Below are 24,165 nucleotides of genomic sequence, written 5' to 3' on the forward strand. Positions count from 1 at the left end.
TATGGCTCAGTGGTAGAGTATCTGCCAATCAAGCGTATGACCCTCAGTTCACCAAAAAACAAAGGATCTTCTTATTGTCTCTTGTAAACTAGCTTCTTCCTCTCCATTTATTCCCTCATTTTTCAAAATGACTCCTTGGTATGAGGAGACTCTATTGTGGCATGCAGTAAAGACCCAGCTACTTTCCAAGTGCAAAAGATTTATATTACATTCAGCCTGACACAGTTTGGCACAGTATTCAAGCTGTTTCAGTTTATTTTTGGCTTCACTTTCTAATCTTGCTTCTACACTTACCCCCTTTTCAGCAGAAGCCTCTCCAGTGGGTTGGGGTTAATCCACATAACTTCCTGGTGCCCTTTTCTGATTAAACATATTTGTGTTGTCAGTAGGTATATCTGACTTTGTCCCCAAAATAAATGAAGCAATTAGTCCTTTAGTTCAATCTTCCCACTTTTTTTCTGTAATATCAAACGAATGGTACCAGACTCATTCTTCAGCATTTGGTTCCAGTGCAATTCTCTCTTTTTGCTGGCTGCTGTGTCCTTCCAAGCTCATTCTGGCTGGCATGTATGTGGCTCCCAGGAAGTCTTGTATCAGCTGGCTTAGTGCAAAGCTCTACAGAAATGACAACTTGGATTTGAATCCTTGCTTCATGACTTAACGAATGACATGATTTGGGGAATGCTAACCTCTCATTTTTGTTTCCTCATCTATGAACTTGGTACATAGTGGAGCATGCTTCACTGAGTCGTGAGATTCAGCAAAACAGCCCTCCTAAAGCTTTGGAGGGTTGTACAGAAATCCCTCAGAAGATGTTGGCTATTCTTCTTCTTCTTCTTCTTATTGTCATTCCTGGGGCTTGAACTCAAGGCCTGGGCACTTTCCCTGAGCTGCTTTTTTTGCTCAAGGCTAGCACTGCTGGTTGAGCCACAGTGATACTTCTGGCTTTTTCTGTTGATATGGTACTGAGGAATTGAATCCAGGGCTTCATGCATGCTAAGAAAGCACTGTACCACTAAGCCATATTCACAGCACTATTATTATTATTGTTATTAATTAGTTGATTCATTCTTTCTCCATGCCCAGGTTAGTGCCATTGTTCAAGTCTTTATGCTTTTTTTTTTTAATGTTTTCTCATTTCTTGATACAGCTTCCAACTACTTTGTACCTACTCAAATTGATAAATGTTCCTTATTATCATTTCTACTCCTCCCTTGCTGTCTCTCACAGAATCAAACTGCTACTATTCATAGGATTGCAAAATTTTCCAACTGGGAGGAATTACTCTTATGAAGAAAAACCTCAAGATCTTGGTACTTGAGTGATAAATCCAGGAAAAGAAGCAGATTTTTTTTGTGTGTGTTCTTTTAGCTACATTCTCCCCATATCCTAATTTCATATATGCATATAGACACAGTTAAAATACCAGCCACAGAATGGTGAGGATAGGGAGAGTTACATCTATTTGAAGTGAAAGAGCTGGAGGTATAGCTCAAGGTATATAGCATTTGCCTAGTGTGCTTGAGGCCAGCAATCCAGAGCACCACAAAAACAATAAAAGCACATTTTTTCCATCACTTCCAGTCATGGTGGAGATCCCAAGACATGATATTTTTGGTATAATTGTTCTCTGCTTTTAGTGGAAGGAATTCCTGGCCATTAAATAGAGATTATCTCTGATCCTATTCAACATAGTTCTTCCTTGAGCAGATAAACCCATGAACATCCCTCATAAAGAGGACTCTTCCTAACACCAACCATTCAATTTTTCTCTTTGGTTAGTCTAAACTTCATACTGTAATTTCATTAGTGTTTGGGCCAACTTTTCATTAAAATTAGAAACATCTTGAAAAGTAGAAGTTATACAATGATTAATGTATTACCTCATCACTGAGTTTCATCTATTACTAACATTTTGTCATATTTTGGTAATTATATTTGAAATTATAATGCTGTATTGTGTAGACTGTATATACATAATATTTAGTTGCATTATTTCTATTAAAATGAAAGACATTATAACCTGTTTTTTTAAATACTTTAGCGTATATGTGAAGAAGGCTCTTTTCCCAGGAAACCATAGTGTAATTAATAGTGTCAATAATTCTCTCATATTTATCACCCATTCATATTCATTTTTCTCATTTTCTCCAAAATCGTTTGTGTGTTTGTGTGTGTGTGTGTATATGTATATGTATGTATGTATGTGCGTGCACATGTGTATGTGTGCATGTGCATGTCTTATAACTAGAGTTTGAATTCCAGAACCTATGCTCTTGCTCAGCTCCCCCAATCCTGCTCATGGCCTGGTGAGCTCTACTGCTTGCAGAATGCCTCTAATCTAGCATTTTGCAGGTTAATTGGAGATAAGAGTCTCACGGACATTGCTGCCGAAGCTGCTTTGAATCTCAGTCCTTAGCTCTCATCCTCCTGAATAGTTAGGATTAAAGGCATTAGCTCTTGATGCCTGGCTAAAAATTGCTTTAAAATTTTTTTTAAATAAGTTGTTGTACAAAGGGATTTCAATTCAATAATTGATAAGTACAATGCATCTTGATCAATGTCACTCCTTCCATATTCTCCAGTATTGCTTTTTTAATACATTGTTTTTCAATTTAGAATCAAGCAAGAACTACTTTGTTACATTACTCTCTATGAAGGTCTTTTAAGTTGGAATGGTCCTTCACCTTGCCTTTGTTCTCCTTTAAAAGCATTGATTTTTTTTTTTAAAGAGTTCGGGCCAACTGTTGTATAAAGATTCTTACTTTCTGTATTCGTCTGATCCTTTCTTCTCCCTCACCTGATTTTTAGTAAGCTGGAAATTATATTGAAGTCCCAATTAGGTTCCAGTGAAACTTTTTTTTTTTTGCCAGGCCTAGGGACTGAACTCAGGGCCTGAGCACTGTCCTTGAGCTATCCTTAAGGCTAGCATAGCACTCTACCACTTGAGCCACAGCACCACTTCCAGCTTTTCTGTGTATGTGGTACCAAGGAATCGAACTTAGGTCTTTGTGCATGCTAGGCAAGCACTCTACCACTAGGCCAAACTCCTGTCCCAGTAAAACATTTTTTTCTGTATGGTTCTGTGCCATTCAAGTGGCAGCACATCCATCTGAACTAAGTTAACAAGAAATAGTTCCATTGTCAAGAAAATTCTCTTGGGCAGTTCTTTGGAACTGTAAGAATATCCACATCTTTCCTTCAGTCTTTTACCTCCTGGCTTTAGTGTCCATTGATCAAGATTTTTTCTTAGGTTTAAAATAGAATTTGTATTATATGCGCTTCTGCTTGTTCGTTCTCAGAGAGAACTGTATTTACTAAGTTAAACACAAGTCATGTGATCTATTATCTTCCTTGATCTTAAATTCACTAGGCGAAAACTTGGGTTTATGATGAATTAGTTGTGGGACCTGAGATTTAGGAGATGGATGGGAGCATGGAGGACAGAATGGAGGGATGGATCCCTGCAGTGGTGTGCATGTTCCTAAGTGTCTTGCTTTTCATCAGTTGTATAAAGAAGAGCTGTCTTCAGTTTTCTTTTAAATTGCTGGAGAAAGGACAGGAAGTTGGCTTTTAGTGGTTTTAGGTTAGGTGTGGAGACTGTAGGGTCCCTAAGACCTGAAAGGTAGATAAGGTGTGAAATTTGCACTGAATCCTGCTTACGTAAGTATCTTTTTTGCTGGGAATTTGTGTGTGTGTTTGTGTGTGTGTGTGTGTGTGTGTGTGTGTGTGGCAACAGGATGCTACTTGGATTCAGAATGGCCTGATTGATTTCTTTAGGGGTGGGATGGGATTGGGGGTGGAGTTTCTCCAGAACTTCTGAGAGTGTATGAGAAGTCCCTGAACTCAGAAGGCTCCTTTTTTGGCACTGCAACATATTTCTGTGTCGGCATCTTAAGAATCTGGGGGAACCATATAAAGATCAGAAACAAGTCTGGCCTCAGAGTCTCCCTCTGACATGGTAATTCCAGTTCTTTGAATCCTAGCCCATTCGGATGAGACCAAATAAAGAGACTATTTCCTGAATTTCCCGCTCTCTGCCTCTCACAAGGCTCCTTTTTGTAGCAAGCTGGTATTTCAGGACTGTAGCCTTCAGTCACGTGCTCCTAACCCTTACAGTCATGCCTGCCCTCGTTTATTTTTGGAGCGAGTGTATTTTTACTTCTCTTCAGGAGCTATGTAGGGTCCTGCCCCCTCTGCCCATCGGTGGCAGCCCCAGCAGACCACGTTCATTTCCCACACTCAATATGTGACTCCGTATTCAAGAGAGGACAGAGGGATGCTCAGCCTGAGGGCTGCCATCACAGCTTCTATTTCTGTCCCTCTTGGTATCACATATTTTAAGACTTTTCTTTTTAAAAAATGATTTGGGTAATGTTACCTGGCAGAAAGTCAGCCAAAATTAGAAGTTGTTTTCCAGCCGATGTCCTTGAGGCCATGCTTCTGCATTTCAGAAGCTAAGTAATTTGAAGCATAAGCTAGGGCTTGTGAATTGTAGGATCAAACCTCTCTACTGGGATTTAAGGTCATTCAAGCTCTAGTTTGTCTCTCCAATCCAATCCATCTCCCCCCCCAAAAAAAAGCAGGAATAGCAAATTAATTACTTCCAAAGTATATACATTGGTATATACAAAGTGTACACACTGGAACAGATTGATAATGACTTTCCAATTGCCTGGTCAAGGAGGTTCTCAAGTTGGTGAGTTCCAAGAAAACAGTGTCTCAGTTGCCACAGCCTGCCAAAAGATTAAGTGTTTAGCTTTAAAAATGAATCAAGGTGGGGGCCGGGAGTTTGGCCTAGTGGTAGAATGCTTGCCTAGCATGCACAAAGACCTGGGTTCGATTCCTCAGAACCACATACATAGCAAAAAGCCAGAAGTGGTACAAAGGCTCAAGTGGTAGAGCTCTAACCTTGAGAAAATCCAAGGACAGTGCTCAAGCCCTGAACCCAAGCCTAGGACTGGCAAAAAAAAAAAAGAAAAAAAGAAAAGAAAGTTATTTAAAAAAAAAAAATGAATCAAGGTGGGGCCAGGAGTTTGGCCTAGTGGTAGAGTGCTTGCCCAGCATGCATAAAAACCTAGGTTCGATTCCCCGGTACCACACACATAGAAAAAAGCCAGAAGTGGTGCTGTGGCTCAAGTGGTAGAGCTCTAGCCTTGAGCAAACCCAAGGACAGTGTGCAGGCCCTGAGCTCAAGCCCAGGACTGGCAAAAAAAAAAAAAAAAAAAAAAAAAGAATCAAGAGCATATTCCTTTACCTTTAATTGTATACATTCAGTGTGTAATGTGAGTCATTTTGTGGAGAACTTGGGCACATGAAATTCAGGGGGAAAAAAATAAGTCATGCATTTGTGTCTTTTTCTTTTACTTAAACATGATGGGCATGTAAAGGAAGGATCTCTTTTCCAAATGGAAAAACCCATGGCTAAAAGGTTTCAGCTCTTCATTGCTTAGCTGGGAACCGGAGTTCTGACAGTTCAGCTGATAAGGGCAGTCCCAGCTTCTGATCTGTCAGCAGGGGAAGGAAAGCACATCAGTGGTAGCAACTAGCTTACAATGAACAACATTTATGTCCTGGCCTAGATGTGTTTTCTGCATTTCAGACTGCCCTTGGGGGAGACCCATGAAACTCCTTTGGGAATCTAGATGTCATCAGAGTTCCTAAAAACAGCATTCTCAAGCTTGACTATCCAGGCAGAAAGACATGCAAGGCTTTCTGAATTGTATTACTAAAAGCCAATCATCTGCTTCCATTTCAAACAGTTTGTTTCTACTTAATTTCAGACCCCTGAGTTTTGATGAGGGAACATCAGCTTCTACTTACATAGTGACAGATGCAGAGGGGCTCAGACCCCAAAGGTTTTACTCAGGGACACTGACCATTATGAAAATAGAGTGGTAACATATGCTCCAGGAATAGTATTGTGTTCTTCCTGGCTTCACTACTCCTTGGTATCTGGTTGCTTCTGGAATGTTCTTTTACATATCTAATTCAGGACAAGCCTCACTTTTCCCATAAATAAAGCTTCCTGGACCTCTCCTCAGTATGTCCCAGGTTGGTACAGTTTAGCCCTCTGCCATGTTATACAAGTGTTATGCAGGAAATAGCACTCTAAACCCACCAGAGAACTACAGAAATACGTGGAGCTGTCCTGTGGCTGAGGGATTCCACCCCAGCTCTACCTCTGGACCCTGGAATACCATGCCCCTGTTCCTCATGGTAGGGGGTGTTTACAGAAGCATTTCCAGTTCTTGGGACTGTGAAGAAAGACTCTTCCCTCCAAAAATAAAATCTCCGTCCATATTTCTCACTTTGTGCACAACTAAGTTCTACTTGTTTGTCCTAGCCTCCCATCTGCCTCCTGCACCTCTGAGAACTAGTGAGTGGGAAGCAGGAGGACTCCTTTAGTTCGTCCTTGATTTACTCTGAAGATTTCTTTGTACCACTCCTGTTCCCTGGAGCATGTCAGTTCTTGAAGACCTCAGTCATTAATAAGGAAAACATTTGTTTTTAGAATTCACTGTTAAATGGGACTGCATGTTAGAGGAGTGACTTGTATGTAGTGAGATTTGTTTTGTAGCTGCCATTAACATTTTATAACAGGGAGAGCATGAGCAGAAATGTGGCTTTATTTTACCTGCAGTTGGAAAGGATCTTCATATTTTCATTCACTCCCTTATAGCTATAACTTCATGGAGTTTGTGATTGGAAAAGAAAGCCCATCATTTTCGTGTTTATAATAGTAGAAAATTCTATTAATTATGCCCTCTGGCAGGAGAACAAGCTAAGCTGGTGGGATTCCTTTTTCCCCCCTAATTTTTTTTTTGGATCAAGGCGCTTGAACTCAGCCTGGGTGCTATCCATGAGCTCTTCAGCTCAAGGCTACTGCACTACCCTTGAGTCAAGCCCCACTTCATGTTTTGTTTTGTTTTGTTTCTAGAGGTTAATTGGAGATAAAGAGTCTCAGGTCCTTTTGTGCCCGGCCTGGCTTTGAACCTTGATCCTCAGATCTCATCCTCCTGAGTAGCTAGGATTATAGGCGTGAGCCAGCCTACCCTGCATGCTTATATATTTTGCTGGACATGTTGACATGAGTAATGATTATTATGGTGATGAAGGTAGAAACTATGTGCTGGGCACTTTTTTGAGCATTTAACCATTGGGTAACTGATTTGATCTTGCTGTAGTTTTAGGGATTACTCAAACTGCATTATGTAAGAAGTTTATGTCACTTAAGAGACTCTTCCATACTGGACAATTTTTCACTATCCTGTACTAGTACAATTTTTGCTCTTCGTATCTCCACTGTAACCTATACCACAGAGCAGAAAACAGGCTTTAGGTAACACAGATTTCTTCCCTTCTCACTGTGGATTATTGGCATCACACAGGATTGGCCAAGCTCCCAAACAGACTGGGGCACTCCCTCTGTTGTCGCATCATGATTTTACTTGTATCTTTCAGTCCTTCCCAACTCCTGAAATAAAGGGAAGAAAGCAATAGCTCCAGCTCTGCATGTCTAGTTCAGGGTCTCTGCATACCTCCTGTCATCAAGGCTAGCTTTGATAAGTGAAGTAGAACTGAGGTAAGCCAGACATGCTTTCTGTTTGCACACTGAATATGTATATAAGAAATGATCTCACTGCCACAAGAAGTATGCTCTCCCATTTTTCTCAAAACACTTGATATAGCTTCTGTGTTCATTTTAGGAAGATATGGGGACAAAGAGAGAACTCTATCACAGGAGTTGCACCCTGTAGTGACAGTGACATTTGACTTTTTACTTTGGCAGGAAGAAAGCAGAAAGGTAGGGTGGGAACTGTGGCTAGCTGCAGTGCATGTGTCTATTCCACAGGGGTCAGACAGCTCTTATGCAGCTCAATGTTACTGGATAGTTCCATTTTCGAGAAAAGTTAGAAACTGAATTTTTAATGTGGAAAATTTTCCATAAATTTAAAACCAAAACAAAAGAAACCATATTGCTGAACAAAGCATATGGTCACCAGGTTATGTCTTTATTATATTATGACTAGATACTATGTCCTTGTGTAAAGAAATATACACAGCCTAAAGAAGACAGCAGTAGGCCAAACTGCTATAAAACATCCTTAAGGAAGCTCAGTGGGTTAGTTTTCCCTATGATGTTGTCTCCCCATCACAGTGCTTTATGCATAATAAGAGCTCAAGACAGGGTCCCTGGATCTGCCTATACACTGATTTGGCTTGTGAGAGTCTTAGGTTATTTCAATTCTTGTTCCAGTGCTTAGTATTGCCTAATAAATCTGCTCTGTGCTTCAGGTGTAGACCTTTGAGACAGGGGATTTGATTGGTTCTGACCGGATCTGGTATACCCTCAGTTTGGTAAGCAATGTCTAAAGGGTCACAGAGTGTGAGGCTTCCTCTTCCAGCCTGTGGACAGGCAAGTGTGGGTAGACCAGGAAGCAAAGTATGGCCAGTTTCTCAGTACATTTTTGGCCTTTCCTCTGCAGAGACAAACAATAACTGAATTTGGGAGGTTTCTATCTGATTTATTAGGAGCCTTTCTATAGCGTTGTTACCTGCCTCTTGCATAGAAAACTTGAATTTATTTTCTTGGAAGTACTGCTTCCATTTTCCAGATACTAAATGGGTATTGGTATTCCCAGACTTGGCTCCTTCTCAGTCATTTCCAACAGGCTGTGGCTCACACTGCAGAAAGACCCTGATTGTATATGGAGCATGTCCTTGGCAAGCGAGAGCACCACTAGGGAAGCAGGAAAGCAAAGGTGTCAGGGTGTAAAATGAAGGTATCAAAAGTATAAAGCCATTCCAGCATGTCAGAGGGGCTGTTATTTTAAAAAGCGAATGCCTATGTTAGGCATTAAGCCAAAGGAAAAGGGGTCCACACTGTCACATTTTAGTCCAAGGGTCAGCAAGCTGTACTCTTCTGCCAAATTTACCTTCTGCCTATTTTTGTCAAGTTTTTTTTTCTGTTTTTGAAATTCAGCTCAACTTGTTATATTCCATTTATTATCTAAGCTGTCTATTTCTCTGTAGTATCAGAGCTGTATAGTCACATTGGAGATTATGGCTCCCAAAATAAATGTTTACCTAGGTAGAAAAGAGGTCTCCAACCCCTGTTATCAAAGAAGCTTTTCAGACTGAGAGTGTCAGAATTCTGTGAAGTGCTTTGGGAAAAATAGTCTTGGGAGAATGCTGGGTAACTCAAAGTTGGAAGTGTTCGGTCTATCTAACTTAAATGATTTGATAGATTAGTTGTTCTTCCCTTGATGTTTTTAGTTAGGATTTGCTGGGTCAGAATCCATGTACTTGAGTTTCTTCATGAGCCCATTTTTGGGCTCAAATCATTTGAATAGATTCTTGATGGAACCCATCAATTTTGTTTTTGTCTTCTAAAAAAGTCTCAATCTTTCCTCTCTTACTACTTTTTCCTTTGATACAGGTAATAAAAATTGACCATGAAAAATTAGATAATTGCTGAGTGCTGATGGTTCACACCCACAATCCTAACTTCCCAGAAGGATTGAAATTTGAAGCCACTGGGGCATGAAAGTTCATGAGATTCTTAAATTCTCCTCCTAATCACCCAAAAGCTGGAAGTGGAGTTGTGGTTCAAATAGTAGAGCACTAACTTCTTGTGTTTGTCCAGTTTTTGTTTTTATCTTTTGAAATTCAGCTCTAGGCTCTGAGTTCAAGCCCTAGGATTTGCACACACACATACACACACACGCACACACATGCACATAATGTGCATTCACGTGTATATACAATACAGAGAAGAAAAATTAAATTGGAGTCCCTTGTTAGGCACATGTAGTTAACACTAGACATTATGTATTCATAATCTCTTTATAAATTAGAAACAAACTTTTTAAGAAAATGAATATATTCATTGAATTTTCTCACATTGTCAGATGTTTTGCATTATTTGCATAATATATTCATGTGTATTCTTCCATTTACTTAATTCCTTATTGCTTATTATTTTGATAGCTTTCAGCTACTTAATATGCAAAGTTAGCATTGTGTTCCACTATGTTTATTTTCTAGGGATAAATTCCTTGGATTAGGATTACTGGCTCAAAAAGCCTAAGCAGGCTGAGGCATAGTTATACACCTACTGGGAGGGTATAAACACACCCAGATTTTCATAGTCAATTAGGAAGCCTACTGTATTTTTCTTCACATGTATTTTAGTTTTATGTTTTTATTGAGAATGTTCTTTCTAGGTTTGACTGTGGGTTTAGGTGACCTGCTCTCAGCTGCCAGAATGTTTGAATGCCCATGATGAATGACTGTGGCTTCTCTTTCATTGCAGGCTCCTCCTCCAAAACCACCTCGGAGGCAGGGAGGCTGGGCAGTTGATTCTGGGAAGGTGTCAAAGTGAGTACTGCAGCCCAGGGGATCCCATGGCCATGGCTATGGATAGGTGGTGGGAGGGGACACCATGCCCTTGTCATTTTGTTTTAATAACAGCTTTATTGAAAAAAAATTCATATATCAGGTAAAGGATACAATGCAATCAATTCATAGTATAGGCACAGAATTGTGTCACCATTACCACAAATCAGTCTTAGCACTTTATTTTGTTTTTTTTTTTTTCACACCCCACTCAAAAAACTCTGTATCTATTAACAATAACTCCCCACACCCCTCCAGTTTCCCCAATTCTAGGCAGCAATCCATCTTCTGTCCCAGAGATTTGCTTATTCTGGATGTTTTGTGTAAATAGAATCATGTAGTTCTCAATGACTTGCCTCTCTTGCTTGGCAAAGGATTTTCCGAGTTCATCCCATGTAGCAGTCTGTATTTTTAAAGTACATGAATGAAATTGTGTCTAGCAGCCAGAATGAACTTTGCATCACAGGCACCCTGGACATAGATGGCGCATAAAGAACAGGATGTATGTCCCATCACCCTGTCTAGTTTACTGACCCTGACCTTCCAGTATTATCTCTTCAGCTTATCCTCTTCTGTAGGGGAATAATGTAACATCACAGAGCTTTCAGCAGCTCTTCCTAAGCCAGGTAGGCCTAAGGGTGCAAGTTGTGCTCACCAGGCTGGATGATGTTGGACAAGGTATTTATACTGCCCAGGCTGCTCAGTGGACACATTGATGTTTCCTCCAGTCTAGTGTAGGGAGCAGGAATGTGGCTATTGTTTGTACCCTCCTGGCTTTTCTGAAGCTTAGGCTAGAGGCTGATCCCTTGTGATTCCATGTGGTGAGATGTCAAGAGTATATCGTGGTGTACTTAGGAGCCATAGCTTAGACAGCCTGCTTTTAAAGTCTCACTATGCCACTTATATCTCAGGGACCTTGAGGAAGTGACAAGTGATTTAACCTATCTAGCCTGTTTCCTCATCTCTACAGTGGGTTAAAATAGCCCCTACTTGAAAGACTCTTGTGAGAATTGAATTGATTCACATGTAAAAGTGCTCAGAAGAGAAAGCATTTAGAAAGCATACTAAATGTTGGCTTCTGTTGCTATAATGATGATTGTATGGCTTTGAACACATTCTTTTTTCTTTGCTGGTCCTGGGGCTTGAACTCATGGCCTATAACATATTCTTGCTCATGTTTTTGACATGAAGTGCTGGAGCTTTGGGATGTCATGTAGGTTTATTTTGGAGAAGTAATTTCAGATCTAGAAAAGCAAGGGTTGTTTTGATTATCAGGAATTATCTTTAATTGTGAATTTATAAGACATAAACATAAGAATGTTAAACTTCCTAAGCTGTACTCTCAGAAGCACTTTTAAAGTGCATGGTGTTAAGAATTGGACATAGTAGGGGCTGGGAGTTTGGCCTAGTGGTAAAGTGCTTGCCTAACATGCTCGAAGACCCGGGTTCAATTCCTTGGTACCACATCCATAGAAAAAAAGCCAGAAATGGTGCTGAGGCTCAAGTGGTAGAGCTCTAGCCTTGAGAAAGTCCAAGGACAGTGCTCAAGCCCTGAGCTCAAGTCCAGGACTGGCAAAAAAAAAAAAAAAAAAAAAAGAATTGAACATAGTGAATGAGTGATGTCCTCTCATCTCTGCTGGCATGTGATCAAGAACAGAATTGGAAGACTCTGGACACCCAGACCAAACATTATTATTATTTTTTTTTTTTTTTGGCCATGGGACTTGAATTCTGGGCACTGTCCCTGAGCTTTTCAACTCAAGGCTATAGGCTATTGCTCAACCACTTACACTGTAGTGCCACTTCTAGTTTTGTGGTGGTTAATTGAAGATAGTCCAAAAGGGCTGGACACTGGTGGCTCACATCTGTAATCCTAGCCACTTAGGAGGCTGAGACCTGAGGATTGCAGTTTGAGCCTGGGCAGGAAAGTCCATAAGATTCTTTTTTTTTGGGGGGGGGGGGTCAGTCGTGGTACTTGAACTCTGGGCCTGGGTGCTGTCCCTCAGCTCTTCAGCTCAAGGCTATCGCTCTGCCACTTGAGCCACACAGCCATTTCCAGTTCTCTGGTAATTAACTGGAGATAAGAGTCTCCAGATGTTAGTGTTCAGGCTGGCTTTGAATTACGATCCTCAGATGTCAGTCTCCTGAGTAGCTAGGATTATAGGTGTGAGCAAGCCATCAGTGACAGGCTAAGTCCATGAGATTCTTATCTCCAGTTCAACACCTAAAAGCCAGAAGTGGAACTGTGACTCAAAGTGGTAGAGCTGTAACCTTGAGCACAAAAGGTCAGGAACAGCACTCATCCTTTGATTCAAGCCATGGGGCTGACAAGAAAAATCAAAAGGAGAATTTATGTGCTAATTCAATGAAGTCTCTTGTTCATTGTGACAGCATAGTCAATTCAACACCACAGCATCTGATACATACTTGGGTTGGAAATCAAGTTCCAATCCTTCACTGATTGTATAAATTTGGAATATTGCTGCTCCTATGACTAAAAAATAGAGTCATTCTGAGGCTTGAATGTATCATATTGGGAAAAACATCCAGCTTAATGATAGTAGTGGTTGCTGCTGTATTTGTTAAAAATTGACAATTACTTTCTGGCATGCATAAGGTCCCAGGTCTCTCTTCACTCTGTAACTGTAAAATATTACAGTTTTGCACATGACAATGTCAGTTGCGGCATTGTTCTTCTATCCTGGTGGTCTTTTGTCACTTCGATGCTGTTAAGTCTGATAGGATTCTGCACTGAATTTTAGTGTTAGGCAAAATAAAGTGACTTTGAAATACATGTCTTGTGTACTAGAGAGAATCTTGGATAGGAGCCTCATATTTCTAAGATATCAAGAGATTTTATTATGGTATCTAAAATGTGAAAATAAGACAAACTCTATGTCTGTCTCAGAGAACAAAATATTATGGCAAGTGTTTATTGTTCAACAAAAATATTAAAAGATTTTTTTCCAGATCAAGTCAGTTTTCTCTTATAGAGAAAACTTGTATTCTCTTTTCGCAGGTTTTATCTTGGCTGACTCCTCACTCAGTTTGTAGTTGTTTGACACTAATAGTGTTAGAGGCCCTGGCAGATCTTAAAACCTATTTTGTGCTACATTCACACTCATTCTTTGTGATCCTTTAAGTATTGTTCAGTAACTTCCCCTAGATGTCCACTTGTATATTATATATACATACACATATTATATGTATATACATGTGCATAATTTTATTATTATATAATTTTCATGCTGGGTTCCTCTCTCCCCTAACCCATACCTCCAGATTTCCTCACGTCTTCGCAAAGGGCACCTCCATTTCCCTAGATCCCCCTACGGTAACATTGGAGTCACCCTAACAAGGGGTCCAAGAGGCCAGTGCTGAGCTTCATTGGGGACCACCCCCACTAAGGGTGGAAACATGAGCTCCTATTTGCAGAAGGCTCTTGGGAGTACCAGAGTATAAGAGCAGGATTCTAACTGAGGGTATCAGATATTTCTGTTCAAAAAATCAGAAGCAGAAGTAGGCGCACATTGTGAGAAAATGAATGGCTAGCACTAGCTGTGTGACGTCAGAGGACAGGACATCTTGCAGAGGAGCCGAATTCTGATGAACATGGAGGCTCATAAGAGCATTCTGGCCAAAGATTTGGTTTTGAGTGGTTAGTAACCTTAATATGGCAGAAAATTCGCACTGGGAATAGTATACTTTTTGGATAGTACTAGCACTGCTTTAGGAACCTGCCATGGTTCAGCTGCCACGCCAAACTGCCTTATACTGGAAGCCCAAACAACAGATATTTGGGTCTCAAGTTTTTGGAGGCTGGAACTCGGCGGGTTAATACTCAGGATATTAACTAGCATGATTGAGTCCTTGGTGAGAGACTCTTGCTGCTACATCTTCACATGCTTCTTTCTTTGTTATCTGCACTGAGAGGGGAGTAGGGGGCACACTGCAGCTTCATAATGACCTCTAGACCCAACCACTTTCCCCAAGTGGAAGGATGGACACAAATATGGTTCATAGGTATACTTCCTAAGTGTGTTCCATCAACTCTTGGGTAGCTTCTTTTCAATGAAATGGCATCCCTTACAAGGAAGGTGGGAGGAAAGTGACATCAAGGTTGTCAGTGTATAGTAGAAAGTAGAATGGAAAGCAGAAAGTATCCCCTTCTACTTTCTACTTTTCCCTAGTATGAGTCTCTGATTGAAGAGCTCATTGCCACTCCCCAAAATGAGTTATTAGGACAGTGTTACTTTATTTATGTAATGCTGTCCAAGGCAGATAGCAGAGTATTTGTCGGCCATCTCCAAGGGTGCCAGAACTGATGCTCACCCCCAAGGAATAAAACAGAGTAGAGCTCAGGAATTGCCTGGGGCCTGGAATTGCAACATGTCCCTTGTTTTGGCACAAAAGAAATAGCTGTGCCCAAGATGCCATCTTAGAGCCAGTTGCCCTTGGCTCTCAAGTTGTCTGAGTTAGGGTACTTGGAGTTGATAGGTCACTGGCTTGGCTGTGGAGAATAGAATGAGACGGACCAGACTTAGTCAAGAGAAGAAGGAAAGGTAGTCTGATTAAGTTTTGTCTCAAAGTGTCTGTTTTTGGGTTTGTCCCTGCATTGATCTGCAAGGGAATGAGGCAAGTAATGGCCCCTCAGGGACTTTCAGGACTTTGCTCTCAATGTCAGCCGTCATTTTCAATCACCCTCTCCCTCCCAGCCATTAATTTTGGCCCAGATCATGGGGACTTGTCCATCTATCACTCCTAATTGACACTAAATGATCTGTCAGTTTATTGATGAACGGCAGGAGTGGAATTGTCACAATATATTTTACTTTCTAACAACTCCTCCTGACAATTTTACCTTGTCCATCTCGCTCTCCGCACATAAATCTCCATTGGCCGCTCATTCCTCCTCACGGGCTGTTCTGGTGCCAGCCACTTCCACACCATCTGCACGTGTCAAGGACATCAAGATGGCGGGAGAATGCTGTGTGCTGGTCCCGAGGTTACCCCCCTCCCTCCTCCTTCACTCTTTTCCCTTCTCTCTCTCTCTTTAATGGCATAGATGTTCCAAGAATACTAACGGGCTTCTGTGCTCTTCCTCTGTCATTGCCACATCAGAGTCTCTTTACCTTCTTGTTAGCAGCAAGTAGTTAATGCTTATTAGGCTACAAAAGTGTGAAAGGCAGAAACTCACAGGGATGGAGACAACTCTAAGCATAGCCAGCTGGGTTACAGGCTGTCCATTCCCAGCAAAGCCTGTTTTTTAGGAAGGTGTCACAGATCAGGGTAACTGGAGCTTTCTAGTTGCTGTTCTGCCATGTGCTGTTCCTGTATGCAGGTATGACATAATCCAGTGTTCTCTGCCTGTAGGCATGCCGGGTCCTGCCTCGTCCTGCCAAGACTCCTAGGCAAGACTCAGTGCCTGTGAGAAGTCTCATTTGTCTCTTTGATATGCCATCCAAGTATTATTTTTAAATGTTCCATGTCTTGAAAGATGGGGAGTTACTGAGATAGGCATATCTAAGGCCATATAGTTATTTAGGCTTAAGAAGATGTATGGATGGATAGGAAGAATCTGTTACCCTCTGGGAGGACAATGATGAGCAGAGGAGCTTGACAATGGATAAGGAATGTCACGGATTCCCTTCCTCCTACCTTTCCTGCTGTAATTTATGTTAATTGATAAGGACTGTTTTTGTTTATTAACTCATGCCTATCAGAATTAATATTAATTTCTTAATATCATCTGCTATCCAGTTCATGTTCGGTTATTCTCATTGTCACATAGATGTCTTTGTAGAGTTGGATTGTAAGGAAGGACAAATCAAGGTCTCATGTTGTATTTAGTTATTTTATGTTTTTAGCATTACCACCACTTTGTCTTTCATGCCATTATTTCCTTGTTAGATTTTGGTAAGAAACTTGCCATGTAGAGAGTATCCCATATTTAGGATTTGGCCCCTTTCTTCCAGGTCATGATGTTTAACTTATTTGTCCATCCCCCAGGTTTCCTATTAAAGGGACAGTTCCATCTGACTGTTAGCTCAGTTGAGGCCCAAAGTTGTGGAAGAAGTATTTTGTAGTTTGGCCATCTGCATCTCTGTCTACATCTGAAGGGTCAGATGTGGGAAGGTACAGACATCCTTACTTTACGTTACTTCTCTGTTTAAGTCCCTGCTACTGGCTGTAGCCTCCACTGATGATAGTTGTCTAGAGAAATGATTTCATTAAAGGTTGTCAAATAATAATTTTCTAATTTTCAGTGGTTAATGGAAATTGCTCTGTAAAGAACTTCTCATCAACCATTTGGTTGTCTGGAATACAATATATACTTGTAATCCTGCTCTCAGATCTGTGTGTGTATATGTACATCTGTGCCCATATTAGGGGTAGGCATTGTCTCTGAGCTCTTTTTGTTCAAGGCTAGCACTCTACCACTTGAACCATGCATACCTCCACTTCTAGCTTTTTTGATAGCTAATTAGAGAGAGAATCTCATGGACTTTACTGTCTTGGCTACTTCAAAACATGATCCTCAGATCTCAGCCTCATCAAGTAGGTAGAATTACAGATGGGAGCCCCTGGTGTCCTCTTTCTGATTTTTTGAATTCACAAAAATTTGAAATGTATAAAAAATGTTGCAAGAATAATAGAGCAAACGTCCATATACTTCATACAACCAGTTGTGAATGTTTACCTATTTTCCTCATTGTCTGGGTTTTTGTCTTTATTTTTTACTATAGCTGATTTGTCTTTGTATTACTAATAAGTAGAAAGTGATTACTTTATAAGAGATTTTTGCCTATATCTTTTGCTTCTGGAGGTATAATACTTGGCACATATAAGTTCATGGTGTGTATCATTGGGGTGAATTTTGGGCATTTCCTACCGAATTACATTACTTAAGAGGAGGGGATCAAGTCGCTGGCAAAGGTGCCATTGGTTCAATACCCGTAATCCTTGCTACTTGGGAAGCTGAGATTGAAAAGATTGTGATTCAGTTAGCCTGGACAGATACGTCCATGAGATTCCATTTTAGTGGAAGAACCTGGTGCAATGGTGTATGCCTGTTGTCTCAGCTGCATTGCAAAGCCTAAAATAGGGAGACTATGGTCCAGCAATGTACTAGTAGAAGGAAGCAAGAACAAGATATTGAGTCAAAAATAACTAGTGCAAACCAAGCCCCAGTGGTTCAGCTGGTTATCCTTGCTGAGGTCTTGAGATTCACCATTTAAAACCAGCTGGGCATAAAAGTTTGTGCAAAATAATCAGCAAAAAGCAAGGCTAGAGGCATGTCTCAACACCAGCCTAGCCAGTGTGAAGCTATGAATTCAAACTTCAATACCACCAAAAAAATAAGACAACCTAAATCTTTGACTCTCAGATTTTGATCAGTAAACACATTTGTACTTATTTTCAGGGAAAATAAAGCAGAATTAGAAGCATTGAGAATTTGTTTTCTCCACGTTAGTAGCAAAGAAGAAAAAAATGGTATTACATGGTCAGGGGTTAGCTGCTGGTTTTCAACAAGGTTAGTTATGTATCAAGATAGGATGAAGCCAGCTATGCAGTTGCCAGCTGTGCAGTTGCATTTGAGGTGGTTGAGAAAGGAAGGACGTGGCTCACTAGTGACACACTATCTCCCAGAGCAGTATGTAGGGATTGAGTCTGGTCCCTGTTCCTATGGCTTTTGGACAGATGCTTGTATGAGTGCCCTGCTTAGATGTTGCCTCAATCGTGTACTTTACGTGTATCTATGCTTTTCCTGTAGGTGCTTCTCAGACACTAGTAAGCTTACCTTACTTGCCAAATAGCTTTAGGGCTAAACAACGTATCTTTTAAATGTACCTTAAGTATACGGTTTACTTTAGGGCTAAACAACATATCTTTTAAATGTACTTTAAGTGTACGGTTTATTGTCGGAGATCTTATACATTCCATAAGATCTGAAGCTGAGGCAAACAACACTCAGTAGGTGAACACTGATAGAACTAGAGAGAAGTAGGAATTCTCTGGGAAGTAGAGCAAAGTTGGGATATGACAAATGCAAACCATCCCTATCTTCAAGCACTCATATTCTTATTTTGAGTTCATGTGCTTAGTAGCTAGTAGAGTGAAATGAGGACCATGGAGGGATAATGGCTGTGTGGGTGAAGCACACAGCTGTGTCTTTCCCTGCCAGCCCTTGAAGCTGCACAGCAGTGTGTGAGGCACAGGCCCTGTGTAGGGGTGTCACAAACAGCGAGTGCTTGTTCTTTGCGTGGATGTTCTCTTGGTCAGCACGGACACCAGGGCTGGCTTTCTGTGACAGTATGCCACCCCTTTAAAATGGAGGACAGCATATTTGTCCTTAAAGCAGAAAGGCAGCCAAATCAAGAGAGGAAGATCATTTTTTGTGACGTTAGAGCTCTTGATGAGTTTTAATGGTTTTTATTTTCAAACAGAGAAGAAACATATGCAGTTTTAAGTTCAAAAGATACAAATGGGGGGCCAGGAGTTTGGCCTAGTGGTAGAGTGCTTGCCTACCATACAAGAAGTCCTGGGTGTGATTTCTTGGTACCACATACATATAAAAAGTTGGAAGTGGTAATGTGGCTCAAGTGGTAGAGCTGTAGCTTTGAGCAAAAAGTGTTCAAGTACTGTGCCCAGGCCCTGAGTTCAAGTACCAGTACTGGCAAAAAAAACAAAAACAAAAACAAACCCAGATACAGATAGATGTAGTACACAATATATGTTTCTTCCCTGCATCCCATCCTGAGGCAGCTGCTATTACCCAGATTTTGTGTTTCCTTCCACTTTCCAACACCCCCAAATAAAAGAGGTTAATATATTCTTCCTTCCAACTATGGCGCAAACAGAACAGATCTGTTCTGTACTTTCCTTTGATCTCAGAATTCCATATAGGTAGAACTGCCCTTTGGGACTTTTTATTATAGCAGTACCACAACTTTCTGTCAGCCATATGGTCACAAGGGCAGACAGCTGACTCTATTGCTGAATGGTACGTTTTCAACTTACAATTGGTTTATTCTCACCTAACTCTGTTGTAAGTTGAGGAACATCTTACAAAATCATTTTTGTATGTGCTTGTATTGGGGCTTGAACTCTGGGCCTGGACATGCTCCCTTGTCTTTCCTCTCAAGGCTGAGTCTCTTAGACTTTTCTGTTCAGACTGGCTTCAAACCTTGATCCTCAGATCTCAGCCTCCTAAATAGCTAGTATTATAGGCATGAGCCCCTAGCATGGAGTGCGCGCGTGCATGTGTGTGTGTGTGTGTGTGTGTGTGTGTGTGTGTGTGTATTCAAGATCATATTAAGAGCCAGCGCTGAAGGCTCATACCTATAATCCTAGCTACTCAGGAGACTAAGATCTGAGTCTCACGCCTGTATTCCTAGCTACTCAGGAGGCTGAAATCTGAGGATCCTGCTTCAAAGCCAGCCTGGGCATGAAAAGTCCATGAGACTCTTATCTCCAATTAACTACCATAAGCCAGAAGTAGAGCCATGGCTGAAGTAGTATAGCACTAGTCTTAAGCAAACAAATTTAGTGACAATGCCCAGGCCCTGAGTTCATACCCCACAGCTGACAAAGAAAAAGAAAAAGAAAAATTCCAGAGAGAGTAACATTGTCCAAAAAGAAATGTACTCTATCTGACTTTTGTAGCTTTAACCCTTTGTCAGTCATCTTTATAATAACAATAAAAAATTGAGAAAGAAAAGAGCTCTATAATTCTGTAGTATAAGTGAATTATTTGCCCGTTGGTAAACATTTGAGCTCCCCCCCTCCACCATTATCAACCCTTTGATTTTTTAAAAAAAACTAGCTTGATTGCACAGGGAGTTTGTACCTTCATCCTCAGACGCGCACTGACTATGGCTCTGGGCCACATGACAGTGTATCCTGTTTGTGAGTATCCTGCTGCCCTGCCGAGCCTCAGCTGTGTGGATGAGGACACACTCGTGTGGGTGCATGCTGGGTGGTATGGGTACACATACATAGCAATTATTGTGACTGGTGCCATGCTAAACACAGCCCTCTCAAAAGATTGCTAGCAAGTTAGTATTGTCTTCACCCCTGCGTGCAGATGAGGAAGCTGGTGCTCAAAAACTTTAGGTAGCATACTCAGGTCACACAAGTGGGCAGTAGCTAGCCAAGCTTTGAGCCCAGAGAAGTGAGTGTCAAAGTCATCTTCATCTTCTCAGTACTTTGTTGCCTTCCAGCTTTTGTCCCTTGGCATATAGCATGGTGTCCTTGGTATGACAGAGCCTCAGTGGGCATTCCTGGGGGCTCAATGACGAGCTTCACCACATATATCCTGAGAGGGAATGCCCAGCAAGGAGCCAGAGGGGGCCTGATCATCCCTGACGCTTCTTGGGCCTCGCTGCCCCAGGAGCTGTGTGCCTGTCAGCCACCTGGCTCTTCAGAGAAGGTGAGGCCGAAGAATGCAGCCTGCTCTTAGGGTACAAGCCAAGGCCACACCAGCCCTGCCATTAAAAGGCTTAATTAGGCTAGTCATTAAGTTCAATTAGGCATTGGAAACGATTGTCCCCTCCAACCCTGCAGTGCCCTCCAAGAGCTGGATCCATTCCCAGGCAACCAGCTCGGGAGCCAAGCACTAGTTACTGGTACCCGGGCAGCGCCCACTTCTGCTCTGGGAACTGTGACTCTGATGCACAGAGGGAGGGGCTCATAGTGCAGCTTTTGACTGAGCTCCCTCCACTAAGACCACCCCTCCCCTGAACCTGCCTCTTCCTCTGTCTCTCCCTGGCCCCGTCATGTGCATGCTTTGGACCAAGGTGATTTGAGGGGTTTGGACTTGATCATTTCAAGATTCCTTTTCACTCATGGCATGCTTTGATGGTCTAAATAAATTCCACATGTCTATGGCTCTGTTAGGAAGTTAAGGCAAGGGACAAGGAAGAAAAATGAATATGGTGTCAAGCCCTGGATGGGAACACCTGGAGAGGAAGTGCAGGATGGCATCAAGCAGTCAATTCGGCACATGTGGGTTCTGTCTCAGGGCCAGGTGCCAATGGAACACTTTTATAAGCCTGGCTACTTGGGAGGCAGAGATTGCTGTTCAAAATCACCCCAGCCAAAAATTTAGCAAGACCCCATCCCAACCAATATCCTTGTGTAGTGGGTATGCCTCTCATGCCATCTATTTGGAAGGCAGGAGGCTGAGATCAAGAGGATCTCAATTCCAGATTAGCCTTGGCAAAAATCGTTCCCAAGATCCATCTCAACAGAAAAGATGGATGTAGTGGTTTGCAGCTGTCCTCCTAGCTATAGGGGGAGTTTAATAGGAATATCTCACAGTTGAGATGTGTGTAGGTGAAAGCGAAACTGTCTCGAAAACATCCATCACAAACCAGGGCTGGAGGTGTGGTTTATTGATAATAGTACCCAACAAGCATTAAACTCTTGAGTTCAAGCCCCCATACTGCAAAGAACAGCAACAAAAACCCCAAGATGTCTTGGGCTGGAAGAGAGTACTTATTTGTCATGTCTGAGACCCTGGTTTTATCCCCATGTCCCCAAATGAGTGAGAGCCACTAAGTGGTCTCAAAGACCCTCACCAACTCAGAAGGCCCATGTGAGCATCAGACACACTTTCTACGTGGCTGCTAGAAATAGGATGTTTTAGACCGTGAGTTACTGCTCACAGGCAGAACAGTTAGTCCACAGCGTAACAGGCTATCTAGGCCGAGGCTCAGATGAAGCATTCAGGATAAGCACAAAACAGGGCTAAAGCTCAGGTTTGCCTAAAGAAATGGAAGGAGTGGACTGGCAGGGTGAAAAAAGGCCCAGGGAAGGCTTGAGCTGCAGGCTAAACTTCAGTTTTCAGCAAATAGGAGTCACTGAGGTGTTGACAGGCGAGCATGGCACAAGGATTGCCTTGTCATACACTTAGGAACAAGATGTGAACATGTGAGTGAAAATTCCATTTTTCTCCAAAGTAGAATCCTCTTTGTAGGAAAACTACCAAACCTCTCTCCTACTGTGTTCTTAATACTTAGCACTTCACTCCTCTGCATAGCAGACCCCACCTAGTGCTCAGCTCGTCTTTCCATTCAGATCTCACACTGTGCAAAGGAGGTTAATGTCAGATCCCACCAGACCTCAGACACCCCCACTTCAAATGCAGTCGCCAGTTTCTCCTGCCTTCTTGACCATTGAGGGATAAATCTCGGGTTCCCACAACTCCTTCCAGGATCCCATTAATTTGCTGGAGCAGAACATCTCCCACCCTCCATCCTTAGTGTATTGCTGTCGTCACCATTACCTCGCAGTTGTGGAACAGTTGTTACACCTCCAGGCCTCACTTTTGTTTTCCAGGCAGGAAAAATAGGGAATGACTGGCAGTAAATTAAATGTCTTGTTCACAAGTTTGTTGTTTGGGGAAAGGGCGGGGGGTGGGCTCTTTGGAGCTGCTCCACCGTGTCATTGATCAGCCTCTCAATGTCATCCCCCTCTCCTACCTCACCCCCAAACTAGAGTTTCAGTCAAGAGGAAGGGGCAGGAGATGGCCTTGGGGAGGTAGCAAGCCATTTTCTGTGGTCTGACCCCATGAAAATTCAGTCACTGGATGAGTATGTTCTACTTAAAGATTGTGTCAGGTGACACAGAGAGGTGAGCACAGAAACAACTTTCCTTCATTCTGAAAGCTTTGTAGAAGAATCCTTCAGAAAGATTGAAAACTTGAAGAGTTGCTTTTCTCACGGTTGTAAACAAAAGTGACTGAAACGAAGGCAAGGAACCAAGCTATAAAGTGAGTGAAGTAAGAGGTGGGACAAAATGAGAGGCTGCACCTTGCAGAGAGAGCAGCGGGCGGGCAGGTACAATGTGTATGGGGATGGAACGAGTGAGGAAGACAGTGTCCCCAGCAGGCTGGCGTAAGAACATTCCTAACAGTGGAGGAAGCCATTGTTGCTATTTCCAATGTGCTGATGTGTCAGTCAAGGACAAACCTCCTCACACAGTGTTTTCATGCTGCATGTAAGATTCTGTAAGCATGCTCTATGATGTTTGCAGAAAGATGAAATCATCTAATGATGCATTGCTCAGAATATGTCCTTACCACGAGGCCAGGGCCTGAGGGGTCTATGCTGAATGCTTTGCCAGAGTGAACATACCAATATTATCAGTACAGTGTGATATTCTCATCAGGTTTGCAGAGTTTTTGAGTAACTTGCTAAAGAGTACACATGTAGGGAATGATAAAACTGATTTGAATGTGGCCAGGCCGTCTGTCTTAGTCTGTTCCTGCTGCTGTAACAAACAACAACCAACTTGGGACCATTGAAGAGGTGGGATCAGAAGGATCACAGTTTGAGGCCAGCCTTGGCAAGAAGATAGCAAGATCCTCACCTCAGCAAAAGCATCTGGGTGTGGTGGTATCTGCCTGTCATCCCATCTAGTGTGGCAGGCATAGGTAGGAAGGAGGATCAGAGTTTGAGAGCAGCCTGGGCAGAAACATGAGTTCTTTGTGAAAACTAACTAGAGCTAAACAGAAATGGAGGCAGAGCTCAAGTGGTAGAGAACCTGCCTAGCAAATGTGAGGCCCCCTAATTTAAACCCAGACTCAAGCTACTGCCAAAAGAGAGGGAGAGGAGGAAGAAGCTTGGGCAGAACTGGGGAAGAGCTGTGAGTAGGGGAGTCTGGCCCCTCAGCTTGGAGATGGAGAAAATGATGCCTGGGGATGTTAAGTGACTCCAGATTATGAAATCTTGAAGTTAGAAAGGCCCTTAAATGTCACCT

The 24,165-nt window shown here is 42.0% G+C and overlaps 1 protein-coding gene across 2 annotated transcripts in view; it reads left to right on the forward strand.

Moving 5' to 3' along the window:
• Window positions 1-24,165, forward strand: part of Ift43 (intraflagellar transport 43) — a 69,884-nt gene that overhangs the window by 15,710 nt on the left and 30,009 nt on the right. For both annotated transcript variants that reach the window (XM_090344542.1, XM_090344543.1), the window contains exon 3: window positions 10,319-10,383. In XM_090344542.1, the coding sequence (XP_090200668.1) occupies window positions 10,319-10,383 (65 nt within the window). The remainder of the gene's footprint in view (window positions 1-10,318; window positions 10,384-24,165) is intronic.

Source organism: Megascapheus bottae, chromosome 14, assembly GCF_031878675.1.
Source record: "Megascapheus bottae isolate mThoBot1 chromosome 14, mThoBot2.hap1, whole genome shotgun sequence".
Taxonomy (NCBI): Eukaryota; Metazoa; Chordata; class Mammalia; order Rodentia; family Geomyidae; genus Megascapheus; species Megascapheus bottae.